Source organism: Cottoperca gobio, chromosome 5, assembly GCF_900634415.1.
Source record: "Cottoperca gobio chromosome 5, fCotGob3.1, whole genome shotgun sequence".
NCBI classification, from domain to species: Eukaryota; Metazoa; Chordata; class Actinopteri; order Perciformes; family Bovichtidae; genus Cottoperca; species Cottoperca gobio.
The window spans coordinates 22602959-22619074 of NC_041359.1; the positions used below are offsets into that span (position 1 = coordinate 22602959).

The 16116-nt window shown below is 41.5% G+C and overlaps 2 protein-coding genes across 3 annotated transcripts; both read left to right on the forward strand.

Moving 5' to 3' along the window:
* Window positions 1–770: 770 nt before the first annotated feature.
* On the forward strand, window positions 771–5904 carry capza1a (capping actin protein of muscle Z-line subunit alpha 1a). Its single transcript, XM_029431692.1, has 10 exons — window positions 771–912; window positions 2500–2563; window positions 2645–2696; window positions 2805–2868; window positions 2954–3160; window positions 3238–3317; window positions 3454–3532; window positions 3619–3690; window positions 3868–3930; window positions 4985–5904. The coding sequence occupies exons 1-10, from the start codon at window positions 877–879 to the stop codon at window positions 5123–5125; spliced, it is 858 nt and encodes a 285-aa protein (XP_029287552.1). The 5' UTR covers window positions 771–876; the 3' UTR covers window positions 5126–5904.
* A 1232-nt stretch (window positions 5905–7136) lies between these two features.
* On the forward strand, window positions 7137–16108 carry mov10a (Mov10 RNA helicase a). 2 transcript variants are annotated; one of them, XM_029431690.1, is made up of 22 exons: window positions 7137–7680; window positions 7762–7867; window positions 8117–8295; window positions 8551–8792; window positions 8893–9139; window positions 9539–9676; window positions 9773–9935; window positions 10133–10284; window positions 10389–10559; window positions 10963–11110; window positions 11426–11587; window positions 11750–11853; window positions 11953–12047; window positions 12838–12936; window positions 13083–13191; window positions 13474–13591; window positions 14345–14536; window positions 14610–14681; window positions 14852–14977; window positions 15065–15153; window positions 15364–15482; window positions 15661–16108. In XM_029431690.1, exons 1-22 carry the CDS (start codon window positions 7565–7567, stop codon window positions 15705–15707), a joined length of 2994 nt encoding a protein of 997 aa, XP_029287550.1. In that variant the 5' UTR covers window positions 7137–7564; the 3' UTR covers window positions 15708–16108. The 2 variants fall into 2 exon arrangements, with proteins under 2 accessions (XP_029287550.1, XP_029287551.1); XM_029431691.1 differs by having other exon boundaries at window positions 7638–7680; window positions 7762–8043.
* Window positions 16109–16116: the final 8 nt, after the last annotated feature.

Sequence of the window (16116 nt, forward strand, 5' to 3'; positions counted from 1 at the left end):
TAATCTTAACGACCAACTCAGACGTTAATATACATCTGTCTTCAATTGTCCAACTATGTGAACACTCGCAACAAGTCGTAAACATGAACATTTTCACCCATTCATCCCACATGAATGTGAACGCGTCAGGGTTGCCAGGTTGGGATATTGTCAGGTTCAGATTGTATGTAAAAGTAATATTAATTATTTAAATATATAAACCACGAGTTTCATTTGGAAAAAGACATATTATGTTAAAAATATAAATATAAATATAATGCCTTTAGTGAAAACTGTGAAAATATCAATTATTTTGATTTTCTTTTTTTAAATCAAGACTACTATTTTCTTTGTCATTCAGCATTCAAACATGTATTCATCGAAGTTGTTTCTATTTGTGTCACTTTTTCTTTATATACTTGACTTACTGTTTTATAAACTGTGTACATCTCTGTATATGTAAATATATGTATTACTTCTCATTATGCATTTACTACATTACTGATAACACTCCATTTATTAATTTGTAAACCTTCTACCACAAGTTTATACTGCTTCATGTTATATTTTATTTATGTATGTTTATCCTTATATTTTAACTTGCACTACTTTATGTCTTAGAGTCTCATTTTTCTTGCCTGAGTATTGTTGAAGGGAGCCTGAGATCCAATATTTTCATTGCCAACAAATTATTGTGCAGACATATAATCATAAAGAAGTTGAAACTAACCATTAAATGTATGTATTGTGTATTCAGGGGGGGGGGGGGGGGGGCAACATGGAGAATGAGCTCCACAGGAGGACATGTTTCCTGGTTGGGCCTGTGGTTGTGCTGGGAGGAGTCACACAGACCTGGCAACCCGGACAGTCGCTTTGTTAACACTTCATTGAGCCAAGATGGCAGATTTCGATGAGCTCAGCGATGAAGAGAAGGTATTACTTTATAAATTAATACTGCGATTATTATATTATCCTCAACCTTTGTCTGCATTAATATCAGAGCTTTATGAAACACTTGCTATGTCGCATGAATTGCCAACATGGCCTTATTAGGTGTTTGCTGGTGGAGCTAGCTAAACCAAGGCAGTGTTTGACAGTTCAGAGTTGTATGTTCTGTGCCCAAATACACACGTTAGATAACTTATGTGGCCCTCTTTGTTTAAGCAATAACACACGTGTACAACTGAGCTTGATGTCTGAGTTTATACTATTTAGAAAAGATAAGCTAATGCTAAAACAGAAGGAAGTCGAGCTACTTCCTGCATTTACAGTAAGGATAATGATCGGCAGCATAACACCACCCACACCCAGTTTACTATAACTTATTGCACCTGCTGATACTTTTCTTGATACATCAGAAGTGGAAGTTGGTCACTCATGTTAGTCGAGTTTGCAGGTAATCTGCATTTAGCTTGTAACTTTTTGCACTAGATTGACAAATGCAGTCTTCCAGCAGTGTTGTTGGGGCTTGCAGTGACTGTCTGCCTCATGCTGCTACATGTTGTAAAATAATGTTTTGCATTCCTAGAGTTGATGGTGTTCCCAAGGGGCTTACCCCTCCCAACATTGCTACAGTGGATTTGAGTGAAATGATTGAAATTTCCCCATTTGAACCTATTTTTTTTATTAGATATCTACTTTTGATAGTATCTTTATCAGACATACGCTCAAATAGTTGAACTGCATTGTCTGTGCCTTGCAGGGATTTCTGGGCTCTGAATGGACCGACTATTCAGGAGCGTGGTTAAACTAGGTTACTCATTGTTATGCCCCTCTGCCCTTTCAGCTGGACAGGCCATTTGTAGGTCACTGCCAGCTGCTGCCTGGAGGCTTAATAACCCTGTCTGTCTGACAGACGGCATCACTGGCACAGCCACACTTTAATGTGGCACTGACATTAGGATGTAGGACTGGTTAAAGCTGTGGCGGTCGTAAATGAGGGATGCAAATTATATTGCAACTTCTCTTTTGGCAGTACACTTTGCTTCCACTTTTCTATGTACTGCCTGATTTGTGTTCAACCCAGCAAGAGCCAACAGTCCTTTACTGAGTATCACCTTATGAGAGCACAAGTACCTGCCACCACTTCTTCACCCTGTGGCTTTGACACCACATGCTTACACTTGCATTCTGGCTGCTAAGAAAAGCCCTTGGGTGACATACACTGCTCGCCATCTAAGGAGTGGCCCAAATAGAGCGAACAAGCCTGCTGCCAAGAAAGTTAGCAGACTGCGCTCTGCTTCACTCTAGTGGCTGCTTGCATGTTTTTCACTGCTCATGAACACCACCTGCAATATCTCAAAGGAGAATATTTTGGCTAGATTTTCCAAAAAACATGCAGCAGATTTGTCTTGTGATTAAGTAGACTGTTGGTATCCTGCTTCTACCACAGTTTCCTCAAGCAGGAGGGGAACGGCACCCATAAGTTACACTCTGTATTTAGTGATAGTGTTTCTCAATGATGAGGTTCCTTTTTTACTATTTTTAAGTTTTATGACGAGATGTTTTCTTTATTTCTAGGTCCGTGTTGCAGCTAATTTTGTGATGCACGCTCCTCCAGGAGAGTTCAATGAAGTTTTCAATGGTGAGCATTATTTGTGACTGACATCTGCATTTTTATGTGTATGGAAAACAAAGACTTTCCAATCTTAATTCTTCTTTTCAGATGTGCGAATACTGCTCAACAATGATAATCTTCTCAGAGAGGGCGCGGCTCAGTAAGTTTCGTAATTGTCTTCTTTTTTTAAATGTATCATTTTATAGGAAATAATGATATTCTGGATGTTCACACAACTTGTGGTTGTGCTCTTTCTTTTTCGATACAGTGCCTTTGCCCAGTACAACATGGATCAGTTCACTCTTGCCAAAATTGAAGGATATGAAGATCAGGCAAGCGTTTTAGTAAAATCATTATTCTATGTTATTAACACACTGCTGAGTAAACAGGGATAGTAACGGCAGGTTTTCTCTGTAGGTCCTGATAACGGAGCATGGAGATCTGGGTAATGGGCGCTTCTTTGACCCTCACAACAAGATCTCCTTCAAGTTTGACCACCTGAGAAAAGAAGCCAGCGACCCCCAGCCCCATGAGGGCGAGTCAGCCCTCAGGTCATGGAGAGACGCCTGTGATTCTGCCCTCAGGGCCTACGTCAAGGAGCACTACCCCAGTGGAGTTTGCACCGTAAGCTCTCCCAGTCCGCAGCGCCGCCATGTTCAGCGTTACTCATGAATCACTCATCCTGTTTTTATCTGCTTCAGGTTTATGGGAAAACAATCGATGGCCAGCAGACCATTATCGCTTGTATCGAGGGTCATCAATTTGAGCCTAAAAACTTCTGGTAAGTTGAAACCTCATTTTAAACTTCCCAATAAAATTCACTTAGACAATTATGTTGGTGCATCGCGAGGCAGCGATGTGTTAGATTTGTTTTGGATCAGTTTTCAACTGTACTCTTCGACTTTTCCTGTTTCCAGGAACGGTCGTTGCCGATCTGAATGGAAGTTCAGTGTCTCGCAATCTACAGCACAGGTGGTTGGAGTCTTGAAAATACAGGTATGTCCAGTAACTAACGAGTGTAGTATGAGGTTAGCTGTGAAGTTAGTTCTGTTTCACATGTGTGTGCATGTCGTTATCTCCAGGTACATTATTATGAGGATGGAAATGTGCAGCTGGTCAGCCACAAAGATGTACAGGAAGCACTGACTGTGTCTGTAAGTATTTGAACTTGTATGTCGTATATACTGTAGGAAGGCTGGAGATTCACAGACGCAGCTAAATTGCATTGATACAAAATAATTTAATGGATTTATTGGAGTATTTCATATTTCATGTATGTTGATGTGTGTTTTTAAAGTTGTTTATTAACCCACAAATGTATGTTTCGGTAGAATGAGAGCCAGACTGCAAAGGAACTTGTGAAAATTGTTGAGGATGCAGAGAATGAATACCAGGTATGTGGGAGTTAAAGGGCCAGTGTGTAGAACTTATGGGGATTTATTAGCAGAAATTGAATAATATTTCTATCTTTGTTTTCATTAGTGTAAAATAACCCTAAACTAGAAATAGTTGTTAGCTTAGTCCTTCATATCTACATAGGGTGCGGGTCCTCATGGATACAGCGTTGGAGGCTGGCTCCCGTTCATTCATATGAAAGTTGCTTAGTGGTGCATGAAAACTCTGGATTGTACTATTAGTGCATTGTACAACCTTTACGACCTAAGGATTTAAATAAGGGCTATGCAAGTGTTCTCGCGTGTGATTTAGTAAAACCTTTTTTAATTGAGTTACAGATGTTTCTTTCCCTATGTAAGTCTATGGCCTAAGGTCTTTTTGGGCCACATGGCATCATGTGATGGACCCTGAAGTTGTAATTCCAGGATTTAGCCACTATCAAAGCCTGGCGCACTTCCTGGGGGCTTGGGTCTTTGCCACGTAGTCCATGTTGCACCGCCTTGTACCAGAACAGACGAATCAAATTGTGAAATCAAACTGCAACCTCACCTCTCAATGTCACGAAGTCCTACACCCCGGTCCTTTAGGAATAACAAGAGTATTCCCCATTTGTGAATTTTTGAAGTTTTTATTATTGTCATTTTTTCCATGCACACTATACAAGACAAGTAAGCCAGATCCAGAATACTGCTTATACATTTCCAAACACTTCCACAAAATCCAAAAATATATGTCAATCATCGTCACAATCACATTTTCAGACCAACATGTCTACAATGAAAGTCATAAATCACTGACAGAGTCCTCCATAAACATACATAGTAATTAAATAATTGCCTTTTTATTCAGACACATTTCAAAAACTAAAATTGAACATTATAATTATCACGCCATGTCATAGAAAATGTACATATGTAAATCATCACAGTACTTTCATAAGAAAAGAACATTTAAATTCAATGTCTCACACATTGTGTTTTCATTCAGCAAAAATGTTCAATTAACCGGCATCATGGTGCGAGGAAGCATGACTTATCTTTGTTGTTTTTTCAGGTGGCCATCAGTGAGAACTATCAGACAATGTCGGACACCACGTTCAAAGCCTTACGCAGACAGCTCCCAGTCACCCGCACCAAGATTGACTGGAACAAGATCCTCAGCTATAAGATAGGCAAAGAGATGCAGAATGCTTAGAGGACGGAGGCTGTTTCGGTGACGACAAACACAATTGGGGAGAAGCTGATGCTCGTGCGAACATGTGTGATGCAATGTGTCCTGCTAAAAGAGACATTTGTTTGGGATTTCTTTTTGACCGCTTCCGTTATGCACTACGAGGGGATGCCTTCATTTTACATTGAGCGATGTAACTGTCGCTCACTTGCAAACATATTATTTTTCAACAAACGATGCCTTTAGTGACACTGAAGTGACGGGTCATGTCCTGCTATTCGTATTCAAAGTCACAAGTTAAACAAAGCAAAGTTTCTGATCCCTCAGTGCTTCAAAATGGACGTAAATCCTCCCAAAACCTCTTGACTTTCATGTAGCGACTAATCGACCCCCTCTATATAACATAACCGATATTCTTTAAGAGCTTCCAATACCTCCTATAGTTTTTTATTAACAGAAGGCAAATACTGTATGCAATTTGAAATATTAACGGAGACACTCGACAGCCCCAAACTACACAGTTTTAGTCTGAAGATCTATGTTTGCATCCCTCTCGCAGGGTTGTTGGCAATGTATAAACGTTTTCTTCTTTTCCCATTCACTGACTTTGTTCTTTCACTTGTCCTTGAGACATTTTTGGTGATAATCCCTCTGTCCTCCCCTGGACTGATAAAGTATTGGTGTCCTCCTGCCAGCGGTTTGCCTTTTAGCTTTTGCTATATTTTTTATACAAACTGTAAGTACATTTATTATTCATGAAATAAAAATATGATCTTCAAGCAATGGTGATCATTTGTGTGTTACATCATGTGTGGAGTTTCTTTTCGAGCGTCTGGGCACCAGATGTTCTGGGAATTTGACGGGGTTATTGACCTGAGGATGGATTTACACTCTAACGCACATTCCTTTTATTAGACTACATTTCATTGCTTTTAGGCAAAACATTAATTAATTTAAACAAAATGTAATATTCCCCACTAGAAAGCCTGAGAAAAGACTATAATGTAGTGAGATACAATTAAATAGTTAGATGAATTAAATTACATTTGTTAATTTAATAGAAAACTGAGTTTGGTTTGCAGCTTGTCAGGATGTTCTTGGGTGGGTGGGGTAGTGCTGGGGGATTTGAACCAATGACCCTAATGTTCTTAAAGTCATGGATACATAACGATGTTTATGCATGAACACTGCATTTGTTTTTGTTTTGTTTTATTAAATAATGAATATAATAGTTTGTTGCAGCTGTGGTGGAAATTCTGTTAACAAAGCTCAAAAGGTCCAAAGTATTTTATTATGTGGTCTCATCTTCACACACTTCAGGTGACCAATCGGGGTCAAGAATAGGACATGGGAACAATACTGTAAACCGGACCTGGCTTTGATCCATTTGGTCATTGTTTATCAAACACAGACCCCCCCCCCCCCCCCTGCTTCCTTATCTTTTCACTGCCTCCCCCTACCATAAACAACTAGGATAGCAAAAGGTCAAACCCCCCCCCCCCCCCCCTAACATATGTGAGATAGGGAGTAAGAAAACAATAAGAACAGAGGAGCAAAAGGAGCAATGTAGTAGTTTCACATTACAGCAGCCTTCATTTTGATTATCAATGAATCTCATTTCAAATGTGAAACTTTACTGCTTTTTGCTGTCATTTTTATAAATTGCAAATGTTTTAATATTCGGGATTTGGACTGTTATTGGCCAGACAAAAAGAACAATTATAATAGATTCAGTAGATTAATTGATTGCAAAAGTGAAAGTGTGCGAAATGTAGACACGTTGCATATTCTTTGGCATGAGATTTAAAAGCTTACCTGTTGTCAATATAATCCGGTAAAGATATATAATCGTTTAATGCAGCTAGGTGTATTTTGGTATTATAAAAAGATATAATATGTTGAAATGGATGGAAACGCCCATTTCACATGACTGTATGTGCCCTGCTGTCTCCAGCCCAGGGAGTGTCAACAATAGCATGTCTGCGCGAGAGGACTCGCCATAAAAGTCGCGTTGGGACATTTTAAATTCGGATAAACCTTGTAATGTATATGAAAGTATTGGACTACGCACTAAAGTTCTTCATTTCGACTATTGTATTTTGTTCTGTCCCGAAGGTGTTTGCGTTTTCCTCGTGTAAAACCATTTCCGACGCTCTCTTCCGGTATCTGTTGGAGACTGTCCACCAGCTCGGATTTTGCGCTAAACTGCGCGAAATAGTTGATTTAAATATAATTTAATGGAGAATTTAGCGTAAAACAATTAATGAGAAATCGACACCGGTGTAAAAGGTGTAATTGCCCTATGCTGCAAACATGCGCAAAAGTCGCGCAAAGTGTAACATGTGGAAATGTTTAGCGCATCCACACAAACAGCGGCAGTCATTCTTCAGGAAATTGAGGGTGATAGTTGAACTTCCTCATTTGAGTCAGTCGATAGTCACCAGCGGCGTGTAACACATCATCATGTCTTCTGAAGAGACGCTTGAATCCGGACTGGACTTTATTGACTTTTTGGGCGACAACAGATCCAGCTGCACCAGAAAGGAGCTTGAGCGCAGCTACGCGAGATTTAAGAACAGGTAGGCTGGCAAACAAGCGCGTGTGCAATGCACATTTATTCTCTGTATGAAACCACTCCCTCTGTATGTTTATGTGCACAGTGAAGGAATAGAAGACCCTCCATTTTCCGATGTCCTCGATGCCCTACAGGAGTTCAAGAAAGTCAACATAAAAAAGGGTATAATCTACATAGATGCCATACCTCAGGTAAGAGGCGCTGCCATTTCTCATATGCAAAGTGTCAGGCGCGCATAAACCGTTATGAAGTCTGAGTTTCCTGCTCCTATATGTCTGAGATGTGGTGGGACCTTTTGCATGTCTGTGCCCCAGGGACCAATTGTCTCATAATCCGTCCATTGCTGCGAGGGAACGAAACTAGTCAGGTACTTGTGAAAATACAGAAATGGCAAAAATAAAATGAGGAAGCAACATGTTATTTTTAAACCCCTGCTGTAGGTTCGGGTGTTCTGTGACCAGTGGAGGAGGCCCCGGGCCCCTCAGTCGCCACACAGTCCCGGCTCTGACCCTCAGAATGCACCTTCATCCTCCTCTGCCCCCTCAACTCCTGTGGCCCCCGTGCTAACCCCCAAGAGAAAGTTGGCTACGAAAGTCCTTCGCAAGTTAAAGCAGAACAGGTATTTTATTCTGTATTTTATTTAATATTTTATTCATTAACTCATGTGTTGCCATGACATTTTATTACTTTTTATATCAAGAGGTGATCACATCCAGTTTATGACATGCAATACTAGGGTCAGTTAAGGTGAATGCTGGGAGGAAACAGGGTGATGAGTCATGTAGTTGTACTGGCGGATGTACTCACTACTTTACTTATAGTTAAATCCTTTACAGCCTGATCATGTCTCTCTCTCTCGCTCTCGCTCTCACAGGAAAGAGTTGACAGCTGACAAGGGCGGCATTGAGATCACCTCAGACCCCGCTGCGACCGACGGAAAGGTTCATTTCACTGTGCCTCGTCTGAAGGAGTTGTTCCTCCTCAGGTTCCGCATCGTAAACAAGGGCACAAAGTGCATCCAATTCAACTCGTACACTGCCCTGTCAAATTTGAGCTGTTTCACTCTGGAAGATGAGAGAAGAGTGACCAGTGCTTCCCCGCTCGTACTCTCTCCTGGTGAGACCACTAACACTCCTCTTCTCTGTTTTTATTAGCAAAGAACCAAAGAGCGGTAATAAATGCTCACAGCTCCTCCTCTGCCTCCTCTCTTTCGCAGGAGAAAGCTATGAGGTTGTGGTTCGGTACATGCTGAACCACTATGGATATTTCCCAGCCACAATGTACTTTGAGTTCTCCCCGGATCTGCCAGGATCCGTGTCCTTTTGCATTGTGAGGGAGATGGAAGCAGCAGCCAGGACCCCGCTGGCTGTGGAGCTGGGGCCCGTGTCTCCTTACAAACCATTCCGGACGGTCACATACAAGCCTGTTCGCAACGTGACAGTGGAGGGAGTATTTCCTGAGAAGTACGTGATCAAAAACAAATACTTTTATGCCTGGTTATTAAAGGGGAACGCCAGAGATTTTGTACATTGTGGGGTCTCTTGTGGGTCCAGAGGGAGCAGCATTAAGTCTAAGTGCCCACTGTCAGTCCTACAATGTTGTACGAGTCAAAATCATGCTGGCCCCTTAGTTTAAAAAATGACTAGAGTGTAACGGATCAACTCAGCAGACCGTCTCACTATCTCCGATCAGATTGAGTAAAGATTTCCCCAGAAGTAGGAAATCTATTATTACAGATTTCAGTCCACATATTTGATTTGGAAGCTGGTTGTAATTTGAAATTGATCGACAAAGGGACCCAGAATGGTGACTGAAATAGTGTTTGATTCATGCTTGATGTGTTTGTGTTTTGTTCTCTGCAGGTCTTCCGCCCAGCCTCTAACGGCAGGGAGATTAGTAAACTATAACTACTCTCATTATCTGAAGGATCTGGCTAAGCAAAGAATGGAGGACTCTGAGTACCTCTCTCCAGCTGCCCGTCAGCAACTGGAATCAGTGAAGTGAGAGATCGACCTAATTATTTACAGCTAACTCAGTGTTTTCGGGGCTGAAATCCCTCATCATCACAATGTTTGTCTGTGTGTCTGCATGTCCAGGGATCTCCTCAAATCTCCCTTAAAGATGAAGACGTACGCTGATCGATTTCACCTCCTGCTACACCTGGAAGAGATACAGATGGAGGTGGACATCAGGAAGTATGACCTCCACAATCAAACCATGACTCAAGACAAAGACATCCCAAAACTGCTCACACTCAGAGTAAGGAATCCTCACGCTAAACATCTACTGTGTTAAACGGCTGCAATGCAAAGTCAATATCTAAAAGATACTATGTTTTCTATCTGCTTCTATCTTTGTGTGATGTTATACTATTTGTATGTTGTTGTCCTCTGAACGCTTGCTGATCTACTGTAAGTTCAGTGTTTGAAAGAAGGCCAACACTTCTATTCTTCTAGGTTCCGGGTGTTGCGGAGAATCGACCATCTGTACAACGAGAAGATTGTCTGAGGGTGACGAAATCGGGAGACACGGTCCAGCCGATCACTGTGTACAACGGATATGTTCACCGAGTGGAGCTGGATAGCGTGAAGCTGGGCTTCTCTAAGAGGTGAGAAGATGCAGATCCTCGTCTGTCTGAAAGCCACTTTATGTCTCAGACGGTGAATAACGGCCCTAACACAAATCTTCCTCTCAACTTTCCTCCCATGTCAGATTGTTGCAGGATTTTAACAGCAACATGAAGTTCAACGTGGAGTTCACTATCAGCCGGTACTCCCTGAAGCTGCAGCATCGTGCGGTGGACTTGGCGGTGAAACATAAGCTCGAGGAGGTGCTGTTCCCGTCTGGTGCAGCGGAGCCTATTCTCCCTATGCCTAAACTCAGGTCCGGTGCCTATACACATACAGTTCATGCATACAGAACACCAAATCACTCATAGTTGTAGTGTCATGGATGAACACATAAAGCTAACCACTTTAAAGTGCTGTATCTCATGTACTTGTGGAGCAGAGAAGCTTGAACTGTCTGGCATTGGTGATAAGAGAGTATGAACTCCTCTTGAATCCATAAACTTGCCTGGTGTAGATATGGGTCAAATATGGAGGGTTATGTTGGCTGAGGACAAATACCACAGTAAATCATCTTATCACACACATACAGATGAAGTTTCATCAACACTTTTTGAAGGTTTTTCCCAAATTCAACCCTATTTTAGCCTCGGCGCCACATCTTTTGTGTTTCACCAATGTGCAAGGTGTGAAAATCCAATTCTCACATTACTCTGCAGGATGTTCAACCATAAGCTGGAGAACAACCCGGAGCAATGTGCTGCCGTCCAGCGCATTGTAGCCGGATCATCGAAGCCCGCTCCTCACCTTGTGTTTGGGCCTCCTGGAACTGGAAAGACGATCACTCTGGTGGAAGCTATGAATCAGGTATTGAGTGTTGAAGATGGGCTGTTATGAGTCTGCAGTTAGACCCTGAACACTTAATCAGCCTCTCGCTTATTATTATTTTGACTATTTCCCCGACGATGCCGTCGCCTTGGATTCTAGGTTATTGTTGACTATTATTGGATCCATAATAAAAACACTATATTGTTAATCTTCTACAGATTTCTGTGTTCGTCTGAGCTCTTCTCTTTTCTTACACAAGAAGACATTGCCACCGAAACGGACACGGATATTATTTAAAATCAGAAAAGCATCAAAAATAACTTGTGATGAATTTAACTTTGCTTACGTCGACAGGTCAGCAGGGCAGACACGTCGGCCTGCATCCTCGCCTGTGCACCTTCAAACAGTGCATGTGACCTCCTCTGTGAGAGACTGATGGAAGACATGGAACCTCATAAGATTTACCGCATGTACGCCATCAGCCGAGACCCGAGGACTGTCCCCAAGAACCTGCTGGTGAGCGTCGGCTGGCATTTATACACCCACAGGATAATCTGGTCACTGGCCATAAAGCAGCTCTTATTGGTGCGACATTCTCTCCCAACAGATTTGAACTTGAGACGGGTGTATAATAACTCCATTTTTCTTGCGTGTTCTCTCATCTTTTGGCTCTTACAGAAGTATTGTAACTGGGACGAGACACAAGATAAGTTTGTGTTTCCAGAGAGAGAGAAGCTGATGAAATACACGATCATAGTCACAACTCTGGTCACAGCTGGCAGGTAGGTCGCTTGCTTGCATTCACAGTAATGATTCAGTGTTTGTGTAGCGTTACACACCATATTGCATATTACATTTCTGCTGTGTGTTTGTGTTTTGAGGCTGTCTGGAGCGTTCCCTGTCGGCCATTTTACCCATGTGTTTTTGGATGAAGGAGGCCAGGCTGTGGAGCCAGAGTGCGTCATTGCCATTGCAGGTAAATGCTGAATGTGTGAATTATCAGTGATGAAAGAGTTAAGAACAGAGGACTATTTCTAAGATGAGATGAGATAAGCGTACATACATTGTTCTTCCTCGTCATCATATTGGGTTAACTGTAAAGGTCAAGATTTCACACCTTCTTGATGTCTTCTCATGTCTCACACTAACTATATTTACACTGATTATTCTGGCGAGGACACTATAAATCAATTCTGCCACACGGTAAAGAACAGGGTGTACTCGCTTACTATGAGGTCTTGTGATGGAGAGGAGAAGTGGAACCCTGCCTGTGACAGATTTCTCCTCAGACATTGGGCAGAACTTGATCCAGATTTGCGTTGCACTCCTCCTGTCTCTTCTCTGAAAGAATCCACAGCCTCTTCATCGCTGCCAACAGCAGGCGATCGGTGCGCTGCATCAGTCCAGTGACAGAAGGAGGAATGTAGATGACAGAGTTATTTTGTTTTAGCTCTGTACATTTTTCACAACTTTGCAAACCTGGCCAGTAGAGACAGAAAGTTAGCATGGATTGGTGATTTAAAATACATGTGAAATGCCTTTCCCAGGAGTCTGAAAGAAGCTTTTAACTGCTTCCAGACTCCAGCTCATCTCAGAGAGTATATCTCGAGCTTAAGCAGCACAGACGCATCCACCCGTCCTTACACATTGCAATGCTTTACTTTAGGTAGTCTTACTGTGTGATTTAAAGGTCAGAGTGTAAGTTTGTAAGAGCTACACGGGGGGGGGTGAAAGTGATGCATCTTGTTACTGATTGGTTTGCACAGGTCTGCTCAGTGCAGAGAGGGGTCAGCTGGTGCTCGCAGGAGATCCCAAGCAGCTGGGACCAATCCTTCGATCTCCGATTGCAGAGGAGCACGGGTTCGGTGAGACGAGAGGCATTACATTACTTTGTCTTGATGTATTGCATTGCACACTATGGTCGTAGTTATTGCTTCTGCTTTATTGTGTCTTAACCTAACCACACGATTCAAGGATATAAATGTAATGCTGTGACAATGATGTTCTACAGGGCTTTCTCTGCTTGAGAGGCTGATGAGACACAACACTTTATATCAGAAGAGTAAAGAGTCTGGACACTTTGACACCCGCTTTGTCACCAAACTGCTGCGAAACTACAGGTGCGTCTTTCTATCTTCTATCCTGAGATAGATATATATATATATATATATATATATATATATATATATATATATATATATATATATATATATATATATATAAAAATAATATTGGCCTAGCCTATATCACAATAGAAACAATATAGAAAAGTATATATAAGATACACATTTTATTATATCGTTTTGACAATATTTATCATGTTGCTCGGCCCTACTTTCAGTTTTCACCTCCATTTTGCTTGTTATTAATTTCTTTGATTAAAACTCTTATTCTTCCCCCAGGTCTCATGCTGCCATTCTGAAAATCCCCAATAAACTCTTCTATGAGAATGAACTGCAGGTGTTTGCTGACCAGTGGGAGCGTGAAGCCTACTGCAACTGGAAACACCTTCCCAAAAAGGTGTGGCCGCAAGGAAATTTAGTTTTTTGATTCCTCAAAACCTTTTGAAATGATCTGAATACCAACATAACCCCGATACAGCGTGAAGCATTGTGAAAAGTATATCTTACTGTGGTTAAATGTAACTTGGCTGGACATGTTACTGACCAACTAAGCTTTAGTTATATATCCCTTAGAAGGAAAAGTTCATTGGTGGTCACAATTAATTTATACAACAGATGCTATTGAGTTGCATTATGGGAAGTGTAGGAAGCACCAGGGAGTTTAAGTCAGGATGCTCCTCTGCTACACTTGGTTCTTTGCTAATCTGTTACTCAAAAGTCCCCCAACTTCATGGAAGTGCGATGATAAATTGTGTCCCTTTTTAATTAGAATTAGAGTCGATATCATATTATTTAATTATATATTTTCTAAATGGATTGAACACAGACGCCAGCCGTACACCGTCACAGAAGACGAGACAAAAGGTCTTTACAACAAATTACATCTTTTATCGAAAGAAAAAATCTAATTTAGAAACAAAATGGGCAAAATTGGATTTCTAATAAAATAAAATCAAAGCTCTCATTAGGGTAAAAGGGAAAAGCTCTGGGAGGGCTGTATGAAGAGGATTGCTTATTTCAAGACAGTCGAGCTTTGACGAAGTTTAAAAGTGAGCAGAGATTAAACGACAACTAAACCGCACCGAGTGTAAACAAAGTACACGATCACCAAATAGCATGTAAACCACTGCTCACGCTCCCTTCACTACAGGGTTTCCCACTGATCTTCCACGGGGTGATGGGGAAAGACGAGAGAGAGGCCAACAGTCCTTCTTTCTTCAACGTGTCTGAGATTCAAGTTCTGGTCGACTACCTCACCAAACTCATGGAAACGCAAGGAAAGAATGGTCTCCCCAAACTCTCTGCTGAAGACATTGGCATAATCTCCCCCTACAGGAAACAAGTGAGTCTGCGGCGCGGTGTTCCTTTTGTGTTTTTAGAGACGTGATGAAGAGTTTTAACTCTTTTCTTAACAGGTCGAGAAAATCCAAAGAGCCCTGAAGTCCGTCCCAGCTCTGAAGAAATTGAGTGATCTCAAAAAACTCCAGGTCAGTAATGCTGCTGTCCTCTTCTCTCTCTCTCTCTCTCTCTCTCTCTCGCTCTCTCTCTCTCTCTCTCTCTCTCTCCGTCCATGCACACATGTGATTTAAATACATATGGATTGTGTTCAATCTCAAACGGTGTGATTTAAAATGGCTGTTTCCCCTCACGGTATCAGGTGGGGTCTGTGGAGGAGTTTCAGGGACAAGAGAGGAAGATCATCATGGTTTCTACCGTCCGCAGCAGCGTCAACTACGTCAAGATGGACAAAGACTTCAACATTGGATTCCTTGACAATGAAAAGGTCTGTCTATATTCCTTCCTTCATATGCCGTTATAATGAAAGCAGCAGGATATTTTATTTTTATACATGTATTTATCTCCTCTGCAGAGATTCAACGTGGCCCTGACCAGAGCCAGGTCCCTGTTGATAGTCGTGGGAAACCCTGTGATCCTCAACAAGGACTCCACCTGGAAGGAGTAAGGCAAAGCAGGCCACAGGAGCCGTGTTGGGAGGCAGAACGTTGTCTATAAATACAGCATATAGTAATATTTCAGTTGCAGACACTGATTTAGTAGCTATTCTGGAGTTTAACATGCGATTTTCCTCAGTTACCCGTTTGCCATGGAGCTTTAGATGTTCAGACATCCTTTCGTCAGCTGGTTTACTTTGTGATCTTTCATCTGCAGGTTCATCAGCTACTGTGTGAAGGAGGAGGGTTACACTGGATTTGACTTTGAAGACGCAGAAGGAGAGGATGACATTGTGTCAAAACTGGCAAACCTGAAAATCAACCTGGATTCTGACAGTGAGGACAACTGTAACCTCTAAATCTTTAAGTGATGCTTGGCCAAATCAGCTATTCATAGTAACAATTGCATCTGAACAAAGTCATTTATTGAAGCTAATATCACTTGCACATAGCAGTCATGAAATATTTAACTTATGAGAGACTAACATGTTGTGTCTTCCTGTATTGGTCACAGATCCTGCAGAAGAGGAGAGTGCTCTCCATCTGGACCCTGAGCATTAAAATCTTCCCGTTTTAAAAAGACCAACATGAAATAAAGAACAATTTGCAGTGCAATTTAAGTGCATATAAGTATTTTATATTTCCTCTATTTAAACTATGTGGCATCTATGTATTAATGTATTATTATGCCCCTTTCTCAGAGCAGTGTGCGTATTTGATGAATGAAACTGCTCCGTTTCGAGGGAGTCGTCCGTGCTTGACGTTTTCTCTCTGAACAGAAAGTTTAATTAGCGCTGCACACAAGCAATTCATTCAGAGTGAGAAAATAAGAAGCAGACTCATCTATTTCTCAGGAATTCATCACCGTATGTCTCACTGCTGTTTGAACTTTGAAGTTAGTGTCTTTTCATTTCCTCTGTTTCTGATATTTTAAGACTGAATAAAAAAACCTCTTAATTTCTGAAGCATG